Source organism: Podospora pseudopauciseta, chromosome 4, assembly GCF_035222475.1.
Source record: "Podospora pseudopauciseta strain CBS 411.78 chromosome 4, whole genome shotgun sequence".
NCBI lineage: Eukaryota > Fungi > Ascomycota > Sordariomycetes > Sordariales > Podosporaceae > Podospora > Podospora pseudopauciseta.
Window position 1 is genome coordinate 3745719 of NC_085894.1, and position 20456 is coordinate 3766174.

General features: G+C 53.1%; 6 protein-coding genes and 1 non-coding gene across 7 annotated transcripts; 3 read left to right on the forward strand and 4 right to left on the reverse strand.

Annotated features, from left to right (window-relative positions):
• Positions 1-334: 334 nt before the first annotated feature.
• Positions 335-3697, reverse strand: QC763_405090 (uncharacterized protein; the record flags this gene model as incomplete). The annotated part of the gene is made up of 1 exon (XM_062912151.1): positions 335-3697. One exon carries the CDS (start codon positions 3695-3697, stop codon positions 335-337), a length of 3363 nt encoding a protein of 1120 aa, XP_062766269.1.
• Positions 3698-4082: 385 nt separating this feature from the next.
• On the reverse strand, positions 4083-5880 carry QC763_405080 (uncharacterized protein). The gene is made up of 3 exons (XM_062912150.1): positions 5515-5880; positions 4980-5458; positions 4083-4912 (listed from the first exon to the last, which is right to left on the reverse strand). The coding sequence occupies exons 1-3, from the start codon at positions 5710-5712 to the stop codon at positions 4345-4347; spliced, it is 1245 nt and encodes a 414-aa protein (XP_062766270.1). The 5' UTR covers positions 5713-5880; the 3' UTR covers positions 4083-4344.
• A 1110-nt stretch (positions 5881-6990) lies between these two features.
• On the reverse strand, positions 6991-8943 carry QC763_0071500 (uncharacterized protein; the record flags this gene model as incomplete). The annotated part of the gene is made up of 2 exons (XM_062905988.1): positions 7253-8943; positions 6991-7159 (listed from the first exon to the last, which is right to left on the reverse strand). Exons 1-2 carry the CDS (start codon positions 7405-7407, stop codon positions 6991-6993), a joined length of 324 nt encoding a protein of 107 aa, XP_062766271.1. The 5' UTR covers positions 7408-8943.
• Positions 8944-9478: 535 nt separating this feature from the next.
• Positions 9479-11275, reverse strand: QC763_0071510 (uncharacterized protein; the record flags this gene model as incomplete). Its single annotated transcript, XM_062905989.1, has 2 exons — positions 9479-10706; positions 10734-11275. 2 exons carry the CDS (start codon positions 11273-11275, stop codon positions 9479-9481), a joined length of 1770 nt encoding a protein of 589 aa, XP_062766272.1.
• Positions 11276-14141: 2866 nt separating this feature from the next.
• QC763_405050 (uncharacterized protein) lies at positions 14142-15697 on the forward strand. Its single transcript, XM_062912149.1, has 3 exons — positions 14142-14572; positions 14649-14897; positions 14956-15697. Exons 1-3 carry the CDS (start codon positions 14404-14406, stop codon positions 15474-15476), a joined length of 939 nt encoding a protein of 312 aa, XP_062766273.1. The 5' UTR covers positions 14142-14403; the 3' UTR covers positions 15477-15697.
• Positions 15698-15856: 159 nt separating this feature from the next.
• Positions 15857-19861, forward strand: QC763_405040 (uncharacterized protein). Its single transcript, XM_062912148.1, has 3 exons — positions 15857-16138; positions 16208-18518; positions 18706-19861. Exons 1-3 carry the CDS (start codon positions 16093-16095, stop codon positions 19640-19642), a joined length of 3294 nt encoding a protein of 1097 aa, XP_062766274.1. The 5' UTR covers positions 15857-16092; the 3' UTR covers positions 19643-19861.
• Positions 19862-20096: 235 nt separating this feature from the next.
• On the forward strand, positions 20097-20181 carry QC763_0071540. The gene has a single exon. It is a non-coding gene; the product is annotated as a tRNA-Ala (tRNA).
• The last annotated feature ends 275 nt before the right edge of the window (positions 20182-20456 follow it).

Sequence of the window (20456 nt, forward strand, 5' to 3'; positions counted from 1 at the left end):
TGTTTATACTTCCCAAGTTACTCGCTAACTGCTCCATACTGGATATCCTGCTTCCTTATTAGCCATGCTAGGGACAGTTTGAAGATATCAAACATTGATTATATACCTATCCTAAAGGATAAATTGAAAAGCCTTGAGGTATAGTTTTAAGGGTTTGAAAGATAAGGTGGTTAGGACCCCTCAAATGATGGGTTTGGTGCATACCTTACCTATGATTTTATTTGTAGACGCACCTGAGTATTGGTTGAATCAAAACAAGACATAAATTTTCAACGCTATCGGCTCAGTAAAGCATGCATCATACGGTACAAAAAAAAAGCGAAATACAAAACCCTCAGTCTATGGCAACCGCTGCTACCCTCTCCACAACATCCTCCACAACCTCATCGTCTTCCTCATCGTCGTAATCCTCATATTCCCTTCCATTGTACCATCCGCCGTGCTCCTCCGACATGTGGTTGTAAATCTCATGGCGATCCACCTCCTCGCCACACTTGAAGCACCAATGCGTGTTGCAACCACTGACAACACACGTCATGTGATCACATCCAGAAGTCTTTTGTGTCCCTATACCACACCCTGGACATGGCTTGAAGTCAAACACTTCGGCTGTGAGTGTGCAGTTCTCGCACTTCCAGTTCTCGACGTCGACTGGTGCTCCGGCGGCACAAACCCTTTCCATGTACCTCTTGGCTGAGCTGCAGGAGGAACACCAGGCGAAGATCCAGCTGCCGGCCTCCTCAACTGCATTCTTTAGCCCCTCCAAGTATCTCACACCCTCCGGCAACTTGACCTTCGTCGAAGGCTGTCTGCGGCAGAACGGGCAGCTGAGAGCAGCGACGTTGATGATCTTGCCGACTCGATTGATGCCGTACCACGAGTCAGCACAATCGCCGCAGATCAGCTCGCCACATCCCTTCCGACCGCAGGCCAAACGGAGATCCTTCTTCCTGTGGTCGCTGAAGCAGAGAGAGCAAGTTCCAGCCTGGACCCGGCGCGAGTCGACCCATCCCTTCACAGCCTTGACAAGCTCATCAACATTGTGCACCTTCTTGCCCCGTGCCTTCAAAGCCACCTTGTCAGAAGCGGGCAAGACCTGCACCTTGTCCGCAAAGTGCTCTCTTCCGTGGGCCAAATTGGAAACGATAAAGAACACCGACCTGCCACCGAAGACGACGTTTGCCGGGATCATATCGTCGTCATTCTTGACGAGCCAATCCTTACCGTTCTCGTTGGCGAGCGTCCGAATGCTGAACTCCTCCTCCTCGATACGATTCTTTTTGCCACCTTCGCAGGGAGCGCAGATGAATGAGCTCTCATCGAAGCCATCAGGCCGGTACTCGGCAGGCCATATCACCCTGTTGGCACAAATCGAACAGCTGACGCACGGCGCAGTGGTCAGTTGATCGTACTTGGAATCTGACTTCGAGACAAAGCTCCTCTGCCGACAGAACCAGCATTTAGGCCGTACGTTGAGCTGGTTGGGGAAGTAGACCACATACTGGGCCCGGCAGTCGTTCATGGAACACTCCACCCAGCTGATCTCGGTGGCGCCATTGTCGTCCTTGGAGATGTTATCGTGTACCATTCGATGGGCGCGCCCCCTGTCGGTATCTTCCCTGGCGCTGTGGCACAGACCACAGATTCCCTCGTCGCCCATGATGGTGACGGAGCGAGGAAACTGGCAAGACTTGCAGACAGCCACAGGGCCCATCTGAGCGCGTGCCTTCTCGGGCGTCCATCCTATTTTGGTAGGAACCATGGTGTCGAGATTCATCTCCAGAAGCTTGTAGCTCACCAAGCCCTCAAAGAGTTCGGCATCCTCCTTGCTGAGGACTGCACCTGGGCGCTTCTTGTTGGCCTCGAGCAAAAGGTTAAGACAGTTGGAGTTCCACGTCTCGGGAATATCAAGAGTGTTCCAGTTGCCCTTCATGAGGGAGAGCTCAGTAAATGCTGCGTCTTCCAGTGCCTTGATCCCCATCCTCAATGTGAGAGCAGCGACCAGGGCGGCCGGACGGAGGGCCAGCATGGTACCAGGCAGCACAGTATGCAGCAAAATTCTCCAAAACATCCTCTTGCGCTCCGCCTTGGCCAAAGCGAGCGGAATCCGGGGGAGCTCAGCTTCGCCCAGATCTTGAACATGGGCTGGGAGGTCGTCTTTGGAAGCCACAAACGTGAGCCGGGTCAGGACCTTTCCAAGTCGGCGCAGAATCCTGTAATCGCAGGATCGACCAATCTCGAGTAGCTCGTCCCGAGTAAAGACCATATCTCGGCTGTCGTCGTCGTTCTCGCTCTTGCCGGCGAACCTGAGCGTTGGATCAAGAAACACGCAGGGGTACTTTTCACCATCTCCAACTTCTCTGATGATGCTGACAATTTCGCCCTTCATGTCGTACGACTCCTCCAGCCAGTTCTTCATCCGCGCCTTTTGCTCGGCGTCGGGTATCCTATCAACGTGGAACCCAAACTTGGTGATAAGTCCGTCTCTGACGGGGTTGGACCGGTCGTTGCAGACTGATCTCCATAGAGTGCCAAACACAGGATTGAGGGCCATGACGGTCACATCTGTCTCGATGATCTCCTGCAGCTGAGCACACACCAGGGTCCGGTATTCTTCGTCATCCATGTATCTCTTTGCAAAGTCCTGGACCGCTCCACCGTTCCGGACATCGACAATCTTGGCGATGTCGCTCTCATTGACCCAGGCATTCGTGAGATTGCACCTGAGAGCCTCGGTAACGTCCTTGTTCGCGGAAACAGGAAGCCACCTGTTTCCGTTGATATCCGTCTCAGACTCCACCGTCTCGATGCCCTTCAGCGTCCCATACTGGTTCAAGTAGACCAGCTTCCGATCACCCCCCTGCCCCTTCTTCTCCGTGACAGCACCCAGCCAACCAAGCAAAATTCCCACCGTCAGCTGCGAGATATCTTCCGCCCTGGGCGACAAAGTGTCAAAACTGAAGCACCTCCCACCCGTGACCTGCGACAAGAACGAATACATGGCCGCCACCCCCAACCCAGCCCGGCTCTGGTCCACCCTGCACTTGTTCATGAACGTCCTCGCCGTCACACAAAACACCTGCGCCCCGCTACGCCTGAGTTGCTCACAAGCCGAGACCCAATCCTTGAACTTCTCCCCGCCCTCCACCTTCCCCAACGCCGCCTGCTCCAGCTCCCAAGCCTTGTTATCCAATATCCTCAAGTGGGGCGACTCATCCGCATACCAAATCACCACCGTCTCCCTCTTGACCCCTTCCTTGGCATCTCTCCCCATGACTTCGCACGCCCAGTGCGCCCCCGTCTTGCCCGCCTCCGGCGTGGAGTAGCCCCCTTGGACCTTTAGACGTTGAACCCACCCGAGGAGGTCTTTCTTGTCCTGGTCTTGGCCGAACCACCCACTGAACTCGGTGACCCTCACGTGGTCGTTGACGTAGGCATGTTTCTCGGCCGACCACTCGACGCAGTCGTGGTCGCGGTAGGCGAGCACCCCGATGCGGGAGAAGGCGCCGGTGAGGGTGGAGATGCGGACGATGGACTGGAGGGAGGAGTGGAGGGAGACAAGGAAGGTGGTCATGGAGGCTGTGGCGTCGGTGATGATTAGGAGGTCATATTTGAGGCTGTTGGTGTTGTTGATGTTGTTGTTGTCGGTGGCTGCCGCCGCCGCTGCAGGCGTGGCAGTGTTGGGGACGGTAGCCATTGTGGACGTTGGGATAAAACGAAGCAAGAGAAGGAAGAAGAAGGAGAGGAGGTGGGATTCTTATGATTTATCCATCTAGGACCTATCTACAGAGACGTGATGCGTGTGATGGGTGCCCCCGACCCCGGGCCACCTCATTCGGCGAGGACAGTGAGGACGGCAGGCGCCAACAGGCCGGGTGAGTCAAAATAAGCGTTGCTCCCCGGCCACGGCAGCGCTGACAGTGCCGCCCGAGCACATCGCCAAGACCGCCGTGGTAGGGTGCTTCAGGGGCTTTAGCGCTTACACGCCAGGCTTGACACAAAGTCCATGAAGATCATGACCATGACTGGGCATCCAAGGTAGGTAGGCAATGTCGAGTGCACAGTGCGGCCATGGACGTAGCGGTTAGCAACGCAACAGATGCGTTGGAAATATCTTGAATTAAGCTAAGATCATGTAGTAGGTGGCATGCATTGCGTCCGAACGCCCAGAATATGCCACGGATGCAGGTATGTACGTCTAGAAAGTAGTAAAAAGGTATCTAAAGAGACAAAAGGAATGAAAAGAAAAAGAATCCAATGGAACTCGTTACCAAAACTCGCTGAACAAAACACTAGGTACCCTCCCAAATTTGCAGAATGCCCCGTTGCACCATCATGACGTGGTTAGTCTGCTGACTGCTTGAAATCCGTGTGCACCCTGATTCCCTTCAAGGGAACCTCGTCTCCACTCATGCTCTCACTGTCCCCCTGTTTCCCTGGTCGACTCGTTACCGTATAAGCATAGCCATGATCCGGCCGCAACCCAGTATCGTCGCGGGTGAGCGTCGCCGTCCTTCCAGTGTCGAGTGCCGTCTCGCTGATATTTGAGTCGTCGGGCAGACGGTAAAAGGCTCTGTCGCCGTCTTTTCGCAGCTCGCCGCCAGACTCAGTCCGGTCGCTGACTGACCCCGTCGACTTCAAGTTGCCTCCACCAGTGCCGCCGAAGTTGTTCTTGGAGGAAAAGCCGTTCTTGCTTCCGCTGCCGCTGCCGCCTGTGATGAGGGATCCCGAGATGCCCATCTTTGTCAAGATCAGGCTCATGATGGGGGCGAGGGTGGGCAGGTTTGCTGAGATGATGCCTGCAGACATTTCGATGGCGGTCCAGCCGACAGTCGGTGCGAGGGAGTACGATGGGTCGTCATTGGTGTAGGTGAAAAGCACCGTGGTTCGGTACGCCGAGGCAAAAACGACGCTGGGGTTGAGATTGAGGTTAGGGAATGGCACGGGAAGCCTGGCAAGCGGAGGGCTGGAAAACTCACAAGAAACCCAAGCAGAAAGCCACCGTCACACCAATCTTTTCAGACTGCCGCAGCTGCAGCTTCCACACCTGAGGGATAGGCAGCACGAGAATGGCAATGTCAGACACGATGGTGGAGATGGCGTTGGCGATCCACGTCCCAACCTGGTTGATGCAGCGGCCTGGCAGGTGCGGATACCACAGCTTTTCGACAGGAACGCAGATGAAGATGAAGAGGAAGGTGATGGTGATGACCCAGGCGATAATGAAGGCGCTGATGCCCCAGGCCATCTTCTTGAAGTAAGGGAAGCGAAAGATGCGGTAGTACATGAAGAGAATGGCCATCTTGGTGAAGACGAGGTTGAAGGCGTATAAAATCTCGGCGACGACGAGGAACTTGGCCATGAGGACAATATTTTCCATGGCCACTTTGTCGGCGTGAATGCCCATGCCGGCCGAATACATGGCAAAGATGAAGCCAACCGTGACAAAGTTCCATAACTGCCCGCCGGGCCTTGTTAGAAATCGTAAAAGACATGAGCGGCGCTGGTACAAACCTGAGAAAATACAATCATCCAATCATCCCACCACAGCTTTTGGGCCTTGATATATCGAGCCCAGAGGCGCAGGAGGACTGAGACGGTGGAAAGAACCGTGACCGACACGACGGTAGCGAGAGTCCATGGCTGCAGGTTGTCAGGGTCGTAACCCGGGATGCCGGGCAGGACGGACTTGGAATCATCGGAATCTGCCATGACTGGGAAGTGGTGACGCGATTTCAGAAAACCTGGGAAAGAGAATAATGAGAGACTCCAGGTTTTGAGAATTCTGGGCGGCACAAAAACATGGTCGCGGCGTTTTTGAGTGTCAGGGGAAGTTTTGCTTTTTGGGGATGGGCAAGGGATATGATGGGCATCGTGAGGTGCGCAGGTTGCATTGGACTCCTGTCGATCAACTGCATAAGAGGCCAGTTCCCATTCGTAACATATTTTCTTCTGCTCTTCTGCTTCAGTTTCCTCACCCCACGCTAATCCTTGTTCGCACCTTTTGATTTGATCATTCGTTTTTAGGGTGGACTCGACATCCCCGGGACCCTACCTAAAGCCGGGGGACGGGGCCGGGGGAGCAGCTCCCCACAAGCCGGCTCGGTCTAGTCTCGGGTCTCGGTGTGGGAGGGAAGGTAGGTGGAGAAACGCTAACAAAAATTCCTCTCAAGTTGTTCATTGCGCGCAGAAATGGGAGGATGGCTGTTATGCAACTTGCATTCGAGCTGGGTTCGGCCCATGCATATACCTAGGTAGGTATGGATGCATGTGCGGGAAACGCACCATGGCCCCACTACCTTGCAATTCTCTCATAGCCACGGAGTATCTAGGTACCTTAGGTGCTTAGGTAAATATTCCGTATATTTTGGTGTCAGAATGCCAGCATCCATGGAAGAAGCCGTCGTTTGTTTCGTGGGGTACCCAGCTAAGGCTTCATTGGTGGCCCACTGATCGGCATTGGCCGACTGGTGGACGGAGGCGACTGGCGAAGGATTTGCTCACTTTACCTAGCCAGGCATAGTGTCACGTTTAGGAAATAACGGGCAAAGTGTCAGTGTCAGAAAACAAAATCCGCCTCAAAGGCGTGAAGATCTTGACGCAATTGAAGATATCGTGTGACATAACAACATTGGGACCTCGATATCCTTTTACTGAAGTGATACCAGTGGTTCAATCTTGCTGTCTTGATGGGTAAGGAAGGTAAAGGTCGACATAAGACCCCTGTGGCGAACTCGGTAATTGTGTGATTCTGGACCGCATCCGCGCCGAGCAAAAAACCGAACCAATTGCCGACGTAAGTATCGGGTTGAGCAGATGGCGAAGGGATCATGAATCAACGCCGTGACCCTGAATCTGCCCTGATCGGAGATCTATCCGTAAGTAAGGGGGTGAATCTCTTCAAATGATACCTACTGACACCCATTTTCCTGCACCTTCACACTGCCCATCAAAGGTGTGCTGTATAATGTCCCTCTGCTGATATACCTTCTACCGTCTCAGCGCCTCGACCCCCAGCGACAGCTTTACCCCTATGCCCAAGTTCGCCACTGGTAGGTGCCCTAGTGAAGGTATTAAGTGCGATTGCCACAGTCTCGGCAGGTACTCATTCTCGACCATGAGTTCGGCATCGAGCCGCCGAGCCTTCCAGACAGGCGTGCTAGGGAGAGTGATGCAATAAGAAACATGCTTGATAAAACGCCAGTATCCAAGTGTTTGTTTGGACGACTTCTAGGGATCTACGGCCACATACTTGTCGAGAAGTTGCCTGGTAGCCGCGGCTGCCCCAATATTCCACGTCTCGTCGCTCTCCGAGACTGTGACCCAACACCCTGCCGTATCTCTTCCCGTAGCCACAATTTGTAACTTTCCATCAACATCGGCCAACCCAAAGGACTGCTCCGACATGGTGTATTTATCAAACTATCCCATCTGGTCGTAGTATGCCATGCTACTCAACACTGTAATCAGGCTCTGCAGGCAGAGGCTCTTGATCCACCCCCCTTCAAAGTTTCCTGAACTGAAAGTAGATTCTCTGAGTCCCTTCCTTCACGGGGAAATGTGCCAAGCAAGTAAAAGGGACAGGCTCGTGACATCGAACCTCATTCCCCCCCATTCTCCGTCGCCCTTCTTGTCCACGTCCCACCCGTATCAACAAGCCGCGATTTGATCCTCTCCGATGCAGACGGATCGGCCACCTCCCCGTTACACTTCACCCCTATTCCTGAGCCGATATTCGGTTCAAAGTCTTCACAGTTCGCTCTCCGTATCGGATCCTGAAACTGAAACGAAGTGTCCATCTTCCTCATCAGCCCAAGTATCATGCACGAATTCGTACGCATCTCTATCGACATAGACAAACTTGGCGTCAATACCTTGTCGACTAGCCAAGCTCTTGAGCTCCCATCCCATCTGTGTTGACTCGGATCAAGCATCATCGAAGGGAAGATCTTCCGGTGTTTCGGAGTGCCCCAAATCGAGGAGAAGCTTTCGGAATTTTGGTTGGGTTTCTGACACTGTTGACAGCCAACGAATAATGATGCGCATGAGAGCTCTCTGGTTGCAGGACATCCCCGGCCAGTGATCGTATACATCGCCATAGCCCACCAATAGATCTCCCTCCCGGCGCCAACGTTTCGAGATGGCATGGGAGACAGGTACCCAAGATTTCGGCTCCTTTGGCAATCTCGGGTGCTTTCAACCCGAACCAAAAACGCGAGTGGAATGGCAAGAGTCTTGAGTTGGTCGAAGGTCCTAAGCGCCATTGCACCTACGACCTTGGTTGAGACCGGGCCAGTGCCAGGCCATCCGTCCACGCTACTGTTCGAAGCCCCAATGTTGAGCTCGGTCAACGTATCTCTGACTTGCAGCAGGGCATTCATCGCGATATTCAGGTCAAAAGCAGGCGTGTTGTGCTCAGCCTCCCCTGGCCACTCATCATGAAGGTACAGGTCGAATTCCCATTCACACCAGAGTGTTTTCAGACGAGGTGTGGCGGCAAGCAACTCGGGTAGGTGAAGCTCTCTGAATGACCGTATTTTGAGACAGGTGATCGGTGTTGATGGCAGTGCGACCATGGGCCATACCAGATGCGGACTTGGGTTTGCTCCTCTGGTGGGGTTGTCCAGGAAAACCTTGAGGCTTGTCAGTGACGGGAGGTAAAAGAATGGGAGGACGTCTTCAGTGTGCCGCACGCGAGGTTCATCATGGACATGTAGGAGAGTAACGGTCTTGAGATGTTGCAATATCTTTTCGTCGGCTTGGACCAGTTCTGGACTGCAGCGCACTGTTTGTACAAGGCTTATGCATACGCTGTCCCTCTCAAAGTTATTGTAGAGGCTTAGATGCTCGAGACGCGGTAGAAGGGTGAGAAGGAGGGCCAGATGGGCATCCGTCAACCAATCGGGCTCCTTTTGAATCCACTCGCTGTACCAAGGCATATGCCTCCAACGGCTTTGCACAAAATCGAGTATGACCTCAAGAGGTCCCTCATCGATCCACCCGTCGAAACGCTCATAGTCGAGGGAGCGTATGTAGAGGGCAAGATCCGGTCTTGACACCACAGTCCGCAAGAGCAAGACGGTGCGGGCGGCTTGTCTTCCCGCAAACCTTGCTATCTTTTCCCTGTCATCAAGGCGTATTTTGGCGTACAGATAGGACTGTGCCAGACCAAGCAGGCGCGGATGTGTGAGGCAGACCGCATTCAAGTCACATCGGTCAAGATAGTTGAGAACCGGATGCAAAATGTCGTCGCAGCATGTGAGAAAGGTGGTGGGTTATTCGACTCCATAGTAACTTTTCAAGCTTTTGGGACAGAAGATGATGGCTTGCAGAACTTAGTCGATACCTACGTGGGTGTTTTTGTCACATCAATAGTGGGGTCATCCCGATGAGACAAGGTATATTATATGTATGATCTGTCTTGAATTCATGGCGATGAACACGAGGATTCTACATCATATCAACACCCCTTCAGACCTCAGATAATATTCTTCAACTCCTGACCTCCCAAGAATTTCCTCATGTTCTCCACAATCAACTCCTCAGCACCCTGTGGCCGCCCACCAGCAGCATGTGGCGACAGAATCAAATTCTTGGCACCATACAATTTGTTGCCCTCTGGTAACGGTTCAGTCTCAAACACATCCAACGCCGCTCCCCCAATTTGTTCCCCTTCCAAAGCCTCGAACAACGCATCCTCGTCAATCGACGTTCCTCTCCCCACATTCACCACCCACGCATGGTTTGGCAAGTACCCCAGCCTCTCCCTGTTCAAAGCATGTTTCGTCGAGGCATCCCCCGGCAGAATCATCACCAATGCATCCGTTTCTTTCAAGATGTCCTCCAACGAATCCTCACCAAACACCTCAATCCCATCCCTCACTCCCTTGCTCCTCGCCAGCCCCTTGACAGTCGCGCCCAAAGCCACAAGATGCGGTGTCAGTGACTTGGCAATGTTGCCGAATCCCCAAATTGTTACTCTGGCATCTCTCAGTGTTCTGAAGGTACCCTTCTCCCGATCTGGCTGCGGACCACCAAGGTGACCAGGCCACTTCCCTTGCAGTTGGTAATCCCTCATCTCATAGAACCTTCTCGCGGCATTGAGCAACAAGCCCAGGGCGTGTTCGGCAACCGTCTTGTCGTGCAGCCCAGAGCCGGTGGTGATCTTGACCTTGGAGGCGTCAAACCCGGCCGAGAGGACGTCATTGGGACCGGCGGCGAGGGACTGGATCCATTTCAGGTCCTTGAGGTTCTTGACCGCGTAGGTGAGATTGTCTTTGGAGTTGGCCCAGGTGACTAGGATCTCGGCGTCATGGTGCTCGGAGGGGAGAGTGGGGGATTTGACATCGTAGGGGTGGAGGGTGAGGGTGGGGAAGCCGGTTATTTTGGCGGGGTCGAGTACCAAGGAAGTTGGATAGAGGAGCTTCATGTTTGCTGGGGATGAGGGAGAGAAGGCTCTGGTTTTGGTTATAGATGCGAGTGATGGTTGGGCAAAGGATTTGAAGATGTAGAAGCAGGGACGAAGAGGCAGCTGGAGCATTAGGTAGACTGAAACTGGAAGTCGATGACTGAGCTTCCCAAATGTCGTGAGTGAGGGGTCGATGTTGCCAAACAAATCATTGGCGGCCGTTGCCAGTGGGACGTGTGGAGCTTGCCGGCCGGTGTCGGAGCCGGAGCGGAGTCGGGATTTCGGCAGTGGAAGGGTTCTGGAATCCGGGGAAAGTGGCATCTACTGTTCGTCAGGAGGTCGGCCCATGCTTTGCCGTGCCTGCTCCGCGTTGCCCTCCAGCCCCGCCAGAATTGCCTTATCTCCTCCAGGGATGACCATCTCAAAAGTCTTGTCCAAGACCACATAGTCGTAATAACCACACCGCGCGATGGGTTTCGTCTTGCCAATATCCAGCTTCCCCTCTTTCGACAAGGCCCAGTCCGCAATGTGCACCCCTTCGACCTTTCCAATCACCAAGTCCACACCCCCCATCACCGACGCTCCCGGCAGTCGCAATGTTGAGTGATAACTGCACTCAAATTTGACCGGACTCTCCCTCACCATCGGAACCGGGTTCTGGACATCACCCGGCAGACAAGAACTAAACTCCTTTTCCAAACCTACGTGCTCAAACTCGTCCACTTCAAAAGGGAACTGCTGAGCCGAAGCGTTGACCTTTTCCCTGAGATCCCATGTCGCCAGGTTCCACACAAACTTGGCCGTCGACTCCACGTTGCGCACAGTGTCTTTCTTGAAGCCTTCGGGCGTTTGGTTGGCAGAAAACATGACATATGGCGGGTCGAAGCTGAGGTTTGTGAACTGACTGAAGGGTGCTAGGTTATGAGTTGGCTGTGTGGACGGGGAAGCCGGCGTGAGAGGGGAGGTGGTTGATATCCATCCTATAGGTCGAGGCACAACACATGCCTTGAAGGGATCGAAAAGCAGGTTGTGGTGTGTTTTTCCTGGTTGGTAAAACATGTTGCTACGTAGTTGGGTGGTGCAGGAAAGACTCTGATGATAACTGAAGCTTGGAAATGTCCGGAGTTAGCTAGGTGCTACCAGAAGTTGCACAAAAAGGCATAGGGTGGGGAAGCGAAAACGATCAGTCCGGCGCACATTTTCCGGGCCATGCCCACTTTCTCCAATGGAGGGGGAATCATGCTTCAAAGCTACCCCAAGGCACCCTCAACTGGAAAATACAGTTAATTCATGCTATTTCAATACCAACAACGCCAAATCTGTATACCTACTAGACGCAGTTAGGTAGGTACTGAACCAAAGCATCCCAGTCTAAGGTACGTAATGAAAACTTCTAGGCCTGGAAATTCTCTTCAAAGTTATCTGTGGACTCGAAAGAAGCCTTGATCCAAATGCAAGACTACTCGATAGAGCTTAGAATGACGACTGTAGAGGTAGGCGAGCTGATTTGCGATATGCTTGTGTATGGTTGTGGTGCGTCTGAAGAAGTAGAGGAAGACTGGTGAGACCAGTTGACAGATGATAGTTACAAAATAAGCCTGAAAACCACGGTGATGTGAACTTTTGGACTTCAGCTTCATTTATGTTCTTCTGAAATGGGGGTGCTTCTATCCCGGCCTACTCGTGAATAACGACTTCATACACTTTAAAGATAATTAACACACCTTTAAGAAAGCCAGCATGTCTCGAAAGATTGTGAATAGGCCCTGAATACCTAATACCTAGTGAACAGACCTATTCTTGTTTGAAAAAATGTAAAATTCACGTTGTAGTGTTTTGTGTGCCTTACCAGGTAGTTAAGGTACCTACCCACCTAAGTATGATTATTTTGATCAGGGTGCGTTTATACATCCAGCTGTTAGACGGGCGCTCATGAGTTATCTACCTTAGGTGCCCAGGTACCCAGATTGCTGCTACCGAATCCCTAGTGGCTGGAGTTATATTCGGGTTGTTTCAGCATTCGTCAACTGTTGATCAGAGATGTAAATTCCACGGTGAACTGCGTAAAGGGGCCATTTGACACTGTACTGGCAGTAGGCCACGTATTAGTATGTGCCTCTGATTGGACGTAGGCTTGAAGTGACTGCGGGGACGGGAAGAGTGATAAATGGACCTGTGGCTCTCCGAGTCAAGCTTGCTAAACGCACTGTGGAATCGAAGCATAGCCGCGAACCTGAATGGGATCTCCATGGGGCGACGCATGGCGTAAATACTTGGAAGTTTCAGCCGCCGGCTGGAGAGCTCTAGAGATTCGAATTCCGCTTTTGATATCCGACGCTGGCCCGATCACTTCTGCTCGAGACATGATAGCCCTCTTGGGTTTGGAATCACCACCTCCCATTATGAGCGGCACATTGAGCTCCATCGCGAATATATGGGAGGCTCAAGACGAAAGTGAGGATTCTGGTTGCAGTACGTGCGAGGTACAGGTATGCATGCTTCTTTGGGAAGATGTGCAGCTCCTGAAGGACCTCACAGAGCACAACAAAGGGGTCTTGTGTTGTTTTAATGTTGCCTCAGACAACAGATTGGCAGGCACATCCGAAACCCAAAGTAAAGTAAACACGCAGACTTCTCAAGGTCGAAAAGGTCTTGGACCAGCCGAATGGCAGCCATCCAGATGGTTCACCCCGCCCTCTTCCTGTCTGGCATGCTGGAAACCACGACACACCAGGGCGGTGGGAACCACCTCGACGCCATGCTCCTATTCTCATATCTGATGACGGTCCAATTACATCGGCTAAGCAGTTGCGGTCGTGGGTACGCGGGATGGAGTCAAAGGCCACCACGGTCGAGGTAGTGAAGAAGCGGTACAATATTCAGGAGACTGGCGATGAAACTGAGCTTGATAGAGTACTAGTCTGTCTCGTCACCCAAAGAGACATGGATAAACTTGGCACCGTCGCTGTATGCAGAGAGACGGTGGAGGAAGGCGTTTGACTTGATGGCGCGATCTGCCCCTTGGTGATAGTGAAGGAAAGAAAGGAGGAGGTCGAATAAGTAGCACCAAGGTAGGAAGCGACCTTAAAGCCATGCAGCAGTTCCCGGGGAGTAGTTGTGGTTAATTTGGATACGATCTGTGTCCTACCTGTGCGGAAAGATGTCTTAGTATACCTACCCGCACAAACGAGGTTGGCAGCGAGTATCAGACATGATGGAAATGACGATTTCCAAGAGCAGTGAAAGGAAAACGGAGGAAGGCGGTTTGCTGCGACCCAGACAGAGCGGGATAGGGCTGACATATACTGCCTGGAATGCCTTGATACGGATACGCGTATAGCACTTCCGCGCGTCGAAGCATTCAATGGTGCAGGGGGCTGCGCCCCTTTTTATGCCCCTTGACCCACTCAGGTTGAGCACGACACCAAATGAGCTGCGTCCAAGCAAGCATTCACCATGCGGCTGCATCCGCAATCCAACGTCTGCAATGGAACTTTTTGCTAGATCCCGAGCTGTCGGTAAGCATCAAACCACCAGAAAGGGATCTCCTTTGATGGACCTACCCGATAAAGTGGTCCCGTACCTATACGCGTATAGCGGCGGAACATGCCGAGCAGCGACACCACTACTTTGAGAGCCGCCCAACCTGGTAATGTCTTGTCGGCTATCGAATCTGCGCCTTGAGGGTGGATATGACGGAGGTTGTTTTGCATTGGATCTGGGAATACGTGGACACGTAATCCACAGGTTGGTTGGTTTCCTTCCTGCGAAGGCTGCCGAACCCTTGTACGAGTGAGGCATGGACGGAACCTGAGAATATATACGCTGGTCCACTCGACCTGTGTCTTTTCCCTTTTCCCCATATCCAAACAAACCGTTAGCTTTTCAGAGCATCCATCGCCTGTTGTTACCTAGATACCTACTCTTCTCAGGTGCCAGACTCGACTCCTCGTAGTTCCCATCCAGCTCCCTCTCTCAGCCACTCTACCTGAAGCATGGCCGATGCAGGGGAACTTCCAGAGTACAAACTCTACGACTACGATCCCAACCTACCCGCCAATGTTGTGTTCACCGTCCTGTTTTCGATCGTCACCATCGGCCAGTTCTACTTTTTGATCCGCAAGCGAACATGGTACTTTCTCGCTTTTGCGATTGCCTGTCTGTGTAAGTGCTTCTTCATCGTACACTTACCAAGTTCTCCGGGACATGGTGCCGTTGGTATATGCTAACATACCCAAAGTCGAAGCAGTAGGCTATGCCGCGCGTTGCGTTGCCGTTAAAGAAGCTCCGAACTTCACACTCACCCCGTTCCTGATACAAACCCTGCTCATCTTGCTCGCCCCAGCGCTGATGGCAGCGTCTATCTACATGGTGCTCGGGAGGTTGATCAGACTTCTAGACGCACACGAGTACGCAATTGTGCGGACAAACTGGCTGACCAAGATATTTGTTGTGGGGGACGTGTTGAGTTTCATGACGCAGAGCGCTGGTATGTTTTGTTGCTGTGTTTTGCTTCCCACCTGGACTAACGAGTGGGTGATGTGTAGGTGGAGGATTGATGGCCCAAGCCAAGACGCCGGATGCCATGAAGCAAGCTGAAGGGATTGTGCTCGGTGGCCTTGCGATTCAGATTGTGTTCTTCGGCATGTTCATCGTCACAACGATCATATTCCACAGAAGAATTTTGAAGCGTCCAACCGAGAGAAGCCTGAGGGTGGAAGGGCCGTGGCGGCAGCTGATTCTGGCGCTGTACATCAGCTCGGTCTTGATCATGGTCAGGTCAATTTTCAGGATGATTGAGTTCGGGGCGGGAAAACAAAGCATCCTGATGCAAAAGGAAGTTTTCTTGTTGGCCCTGGATGGAGTGCTGATGTTCTTGGTCGGAGTGGTATTTCTGTGGAAGTTTCCGGGGGATGTTTTGGTGGGGTATAAGGAGGTGTGGCAGACGACAGATGAAGAGACGCTGGGGAGTCGCGGAGAGGGGATTCCCATGGTGGCTGGAGGTAAAACCGCATATCAAGGGGTACGGAGCGGAGAACACGGGAGGTACTCCACCTCAGTCCGGTAGAAAGACCGGAAGACACGTGTTGGCAGAGACATTTGTTCGGGCAACGGGACTAGAAGGACAAGAAGCCTATGGCGTTAGAAGAGAGGTTGGGTTTATCAGTTTTGCATGTTTCTGGTAGAAGGCGTTATTGATGATTGATTTCCTCATCTCTAGATTGATGTCATGATACTCCGCGGGAGCATGTGAATCCACAGCTTCCTTCTGGAATAAGTTGCGACAAACTGCCGGAAGGAGAGTTGCGGAACGGGAAAGCGGTGAGGTGAAAAGGAGGGGCAGACACAGAACAAAAGGTTTGGACCCCTCTTTTGCGCGTGCCTGGGTGCCCCGCACTGAAATGCGCCCCACGCTAAGCAATCTCTTATCAGTTCCACCTCCACACTGAAAATGGTAGAAAATCTGATTTTTTTTTTTTCTCATTCTCGTCGGTGGTGGCCCGGGACATTCCCTCCTCCTTCCCACAAACGCATCATCTCCCTCACTGCCCACCTTCCCAGGCGGAGACTGTCTCTTGACTTTTCTTTTTATTCCCCTTCCCCTTCGCCCTCCTTCTGTTTGTTGATACCCATTTCCATTGCATTTCTCTTTCTGTTTTTGTTTGTCATTGCCTGGCTGCATCATGGACAAGCAAACGTTGGTGGGCCTCCTCGTGGACTCACAAGTCCGTAAGTTTCCCTTTCCCGATAATCTTCTTCTTCATTTTTTATCTCCTGCTAACCTTTGTGTCCTGACAGCCGATACCCAGAGAGTCAAGGCCGTCACGGCTGAGCTCCAACAAAACTACTTCAAAGACCCCCAGTCGCTCCTCCTCCTGATCGAGATTGTTGCGACACACGAGGACCCCAATGTTCGGCAGCTCGCCTCGGTCCAGGCCGCCCGCCTGGCCGTCAAGCACTGGGAAAAGGTCGCCGCAGAACAGAAGGGCCAGGTCCGCGAGGCTCTCGTCCAGGCTGTCATGAGAGAGCAGCTCGCCAGAGCCCGCCATGCCGAGTCCCGTCTCGTCGCCGCCATCGCTGCCCTTGATCTGGAGGATGGCCAGTGGCCCGACCTGGTGCCTTCGCTGCTCAACTTGGGCGCCAACGCCGATGTCACACAGCGCGAGATTGGCTCCTTCATCATCATGAGTGTTCTCGAGGAGAACCCAGTCGCGTTTGCCGACGACATGATGAAGTTGCTCGAGCTTTTCAGCCATACCCTTCGTGACTCGGCCAGCGCAGAGGTTCGCATCAACAGCATGATGTCGGTTGGCGCTATGCTCATGCTCTTCGAGCCTCTCGAGGATGAGGAGAGCGTCGCCAAGCTCCAGACCCTCATCCCCGCCATGGTGGATGTGCTCAAGGATGCTGTCACGGCCCAGGACGATGAGAAGATAACCAACGCCTTCGAGGTCTTCCAGCAATTCCTGGCTTATGAGTCCGCGTTACTTGGCAATTATCTCAGGGACCTGGTCCAGTTCATGGTCGATCTCGCGGCCAACAAGCAGGCGGACGATGACGTTCGCTCCCAGGCCATCTCCTTCCTGGTTCAGACTGTTCGCTACCGCCGCATGAAGATCCAAGGCATGAAGGGCATGGGCGAGCAGCTCACACAAAAGAGCTTGTTGATCCTCACCGAGATTGACGATGACGAGGATGAGGACGAGATGTCCCCTGCCCGCTCTGCTCTCTCCTTGTTGGACGCACTGTCGAGTGATCTCCCTCCTCGCCAAGTCATTGTCCCTCTGCTTGATGCGCTTCCACAGATGACCAGCCACGCCGAGCCAGGGTTCAGAAAGGCCGGTGTCCTTGCCCTCGGCAACGTGGTCGAGGGTTCCCCGGATTTCGTCGCCTCCCAGATCGAGTCCATCATGCCATCTGTCATCGCCCTCCTGAACGATAACGATGTCGGCGTTCGTCACACGGCCTTGATTGGCCTTGCCCACCTTGCCGACGAGATTGCCGAGGAGCTTATTCCCTTCAACGAGGCTATCATGACCGGTCTAGTCAAGAACCTCCAGGCTGCCACTGCCGAGACTCAGGACCAGTCTCTTGCCAAGAAGAATATCGAGATCATCCGCTCCGTTTGCGGTGCTCTTGATGCCATGTCTGACGCCCTCGAATCCGACTTCATGAAGCAATACTCTGGTGAGCTTATTGGCCTCATCGGCGGTCTTATCAACCACGACAATCACAAGGTCAAGATCGCTGCCTCTGGCGCCCTGGGTGCCATTGCCGAGTCTCTGGGCTCCGACTTCAAGCCTTCTTTCGAGACGATTGTCCGTGCTCTTGCCCCTTACCTCCAGATCAAGAGCTCCGAGGATGACTTGGCTGTGCGCAGTGGTGTCTTGGATGCCATGGCTCGCATGGCGGTATCCGTCGGTGCCGAAGCTTTCCAACCATATGTGGTGGACATCATGCAGTCAAGCCACGAGGGACTCCACCTCGATAACACCCGCCTCAGGGAGTCCAGCTTCATTCTCTGGAGCAGCTTGGCCAAGGTCTACGGAAAGGAGTTTGCGCCCTTCTTGCCTGACGTTTTCCAGGCCCTTTTCAACAGCCTCCAGTTGGAGGAGGAGGAAATGGTCCTCAAGCTGAGCGAGGAAGAGAAGGGAATTGTCGGCACCGATGACGACATCATCGCCGCTGGTAAGAAGATCAAGATCAAGGATCTCGAGGATGAGGAGAGCTTCATGGAGGAAGACGATGATGACGATGAGTGGGACGAGATTGGTGTTTCTCTCGAGGCGCTGGAGAAGGAGGTTGCTCTTGAGATCCTCGGTGACCTGCTCACCCACGCTTGCGGCCCTGCCGAGATTGCCCAATACCTCGAGAAGTCGATCGAGATGGTCGCCCCTCTCGCCGAGCACTCGTACGAGGGCTGCCGCAAGTGCGCTATTTCCACCTTGTGGCGTGCGTATGCGCGTGTCTGGCAGCTCATGGAGCAGGAGACTGGCAGCAGCTGGGAGCCCGGTCTTCCCCTCAAGCAGGCCCCCACCCAAACCATTGTCAAGCTTGGGGAGATTGTCACCAAGGCCACCAGCGCCATTTGGCAGCAAGAAGCCGACCGGTATGTACTTCCCAGCGTTCACCCTACTTTTCCCTTCCATGATGACCACACTACGTTTAACCCAGCTCACTCAGACGCATTTAATGCGGATGCTGAGATGGCGTATTATCTACTCCTGATTCCTTTTCATCACTTCGTCCGTTTGGCAGTTTTGGTTGCAATCAGAGGCTAACATGTATGAACCAAGGTCTGTTGTTACCGACATCAACCGTAATGTTGCGGCCACTCTCAAGACCTGTGGACCGGCTATTATTGCCGACAACGTCTTCCTGACCGAGACCATCACTGCTGTTGGTGCCATCATCACTCGCTCCCACCCCTGCCAGCAGGATCTTGGCGATGACGACGAGGAGCAGGAGGTGCTGGGTTCATCCGAGTACGACTGGCTTGTTATTGACACGGCCCTTGACGTCGTGATTGGCCTTGCTATTGCCCTCGGCCCTGACTTCAACGAGCTCTGGAAGATCTTCGAGAAGCCCATCCTCAAGTTCGCCGGTTCCGAGGCCGAGAACATTGAGAGGTCCACCGGCGTCGGCGTCATTGCTGAGTGCGCTGCCAACATGGGCGAGACTGTTACCCCCTACACCGAGAAGCTCCTGAAGCTGCTTCTCAAGCGCTTGTCGGATACGGACCAGGAGACCAAGAGTAATGCTGCGTATGCTGTTGGACAGCTCATCTTCAGTTCCACGGCTTCCAACATCTACCTTCCTCACTACCAGACCATTCTCCAAAAGCTTGAGCCCATGCTCCAGATCCCTGAGGCTCGCATCAAGGACAATGCTGCTGGCTGCCTCTGCCGCATGATCATGGCTCACGCTGACCAGGTCCCTCTTCCTCACGTCCTCCCTGCTCTTGTCGGTCTCCTACCGCTGAAGGAGGACTTTGAGGAGAACACGCCTGTCTACCAGTGCATCAGCAAGTTGTTTGAGCTGAACGAGCCTACCATCCAAGGCCTCGCCCCCCAGCTTATTCCCGTGTTTGAGGCTGTCCTCAGCCCTCCCGCGGATCAGCTCGACGACGAGACCCGCGAGATTGTTCGCCACATGGTGCAAGGACTGTTCAAGCTCAACCAGGGACTGTTTAACAACCACCCAACCGTTTTGCAGTTGGCTGGTCTCGCTTGAGCTGGTGATGCTAGGCAGATGAGGTGTCCGGGCGTTTGATGCATAGCGTGGAATGGGTGGATGTTTTTTTGATGGTTTCCATCGTCAGCACTTTGTGCTATGAGTTTTCTGACCTGATGATATGGGACAAGGGAGGGTTATTAGGCGCACAGGTTCGGCGGAGGCTCTGGGTTTATATAAAAAGTTTTGGCCAAGCAGGCAACCCCCTTGTTAGGAATCGATGTTATACTTTTGCACTCTGCTTTCATTCGAGGTTGTCTTGCCAGCCGAAGTTGGTAGTGTAAAGCTGATGAGGCCTACTTCTTGATATTCCGTGTCTTTGAGTTCATGCTGGGGTTAGCTGGAGAGCAAAAGGAGGAACGCTCATGATGATGGCCAATTGTCCTCTTTCGACCCGAGACCTGTCAGCCAAAACAAAGAGCAAAAGAGATACTTGGAACATATACTCCATGTTTGGACGAGCTGGGAATCGAACCCAGGACCTTTCGCATACAGGTGAGTATGCTAAGCGAACGCTCTACCAACTGAGCCACACGCCCTATCATTTGTTGTTGAAGATGTATTTGGGCCTTGTCCCTTTGATGGGAAGCCACTTTGGTTTGAGGTCGGGCTGAATGTAGGTGGCGTAAGGAGAAGCGCGATGATAAACGTTGGTGCTGTGTCAAAGAAGCAACAAAGAAACATCTTTTAACTGCGGTTTTGGCTTGGAGGTATCTATTGTCCTGCTTCTTTGGGGGTTGGATAAGGGGCACCCACCCAAGCAACAATTCAGGGGGTGAACAAGCCGAGGAAGGGTTGGGGTTCACCAAAAACA

What these genes read in the sequence shown, in the direction of transcription:
- QC763_405080 (XM_062912150.1), bottom strand. Translation starts at nt 5,712, where the DNA reads ATGGCAGATTCCGATGATTCCAAGTCCGTCCTGCCCGGCATCCCGGGT. An exon ending in GGATGATTGTATTTTCTCAG is followed by an intron (nt 5,459 to 5,514) that starts GTTTGTACCAGC and finishes CCCGGCGGGCAG; the next exon opens with TTATGGAACTTTGTCACGGT. An exon ending in GCTTTCTGCTTGGGTTTCTT is followed by an intron (nt 4,913 to 4,979) that starts GTGAGTTTTCCA and finishes TCTCAACCCCAG; the next exon opens with CGTCGTTTTTGCCTCGGCGT.
- QC763_405050 (XM_062912149.1), top strand. Translation starts at nt 14,404, where the DNA reads ATGGCCGATGCAGGGGAACTTCCAGAGTACAAACTCTACGACTACGAT. An exon ending in TTTTGCGATTGCCTGTCTGT is followed by an intron (nt 14,573 to 14,648) that starts GTAAGTGCTTCT and finishes ACATACCCAAAG; the next exon opens with TCGAAGCAGTAGGCTATGCC. An exon ending in TTTCATGACGCAGAGCGCTG is followed by an intron (nt 14,898 to 14,955) that starts GTATGTTTTGTT and finishes GGTGATGTGTAG; the next exon opens with GTGGAGGATTGATGGCCCAA.
- QC763_405040 (XM_062912148.1), top strand. Translation starts at nt 16,093, where the DNA reads ATGGACAAGCAAACGTTGGTGGGCCTCCTCGTGGACTCACAAGTCC. An exon ending in CCTCGTGGACTCACAAGTCC is followed by an intron (nt 16,139 to 16,207) that starts GTAAGTTTCCCT and finishes GTGTCCTGACAG; the next exon opens with CCGATACCCAGAGAGTCAAG. An exon ending in TGGCAGCAAGAAGCCGACCG is followed by an intron (nt 18,519 to 18,705) that starts GTATGTACTTCC and finishes GTATGAACCAAG; the next exon opens with GTCTGTTGTTACCGACATCA.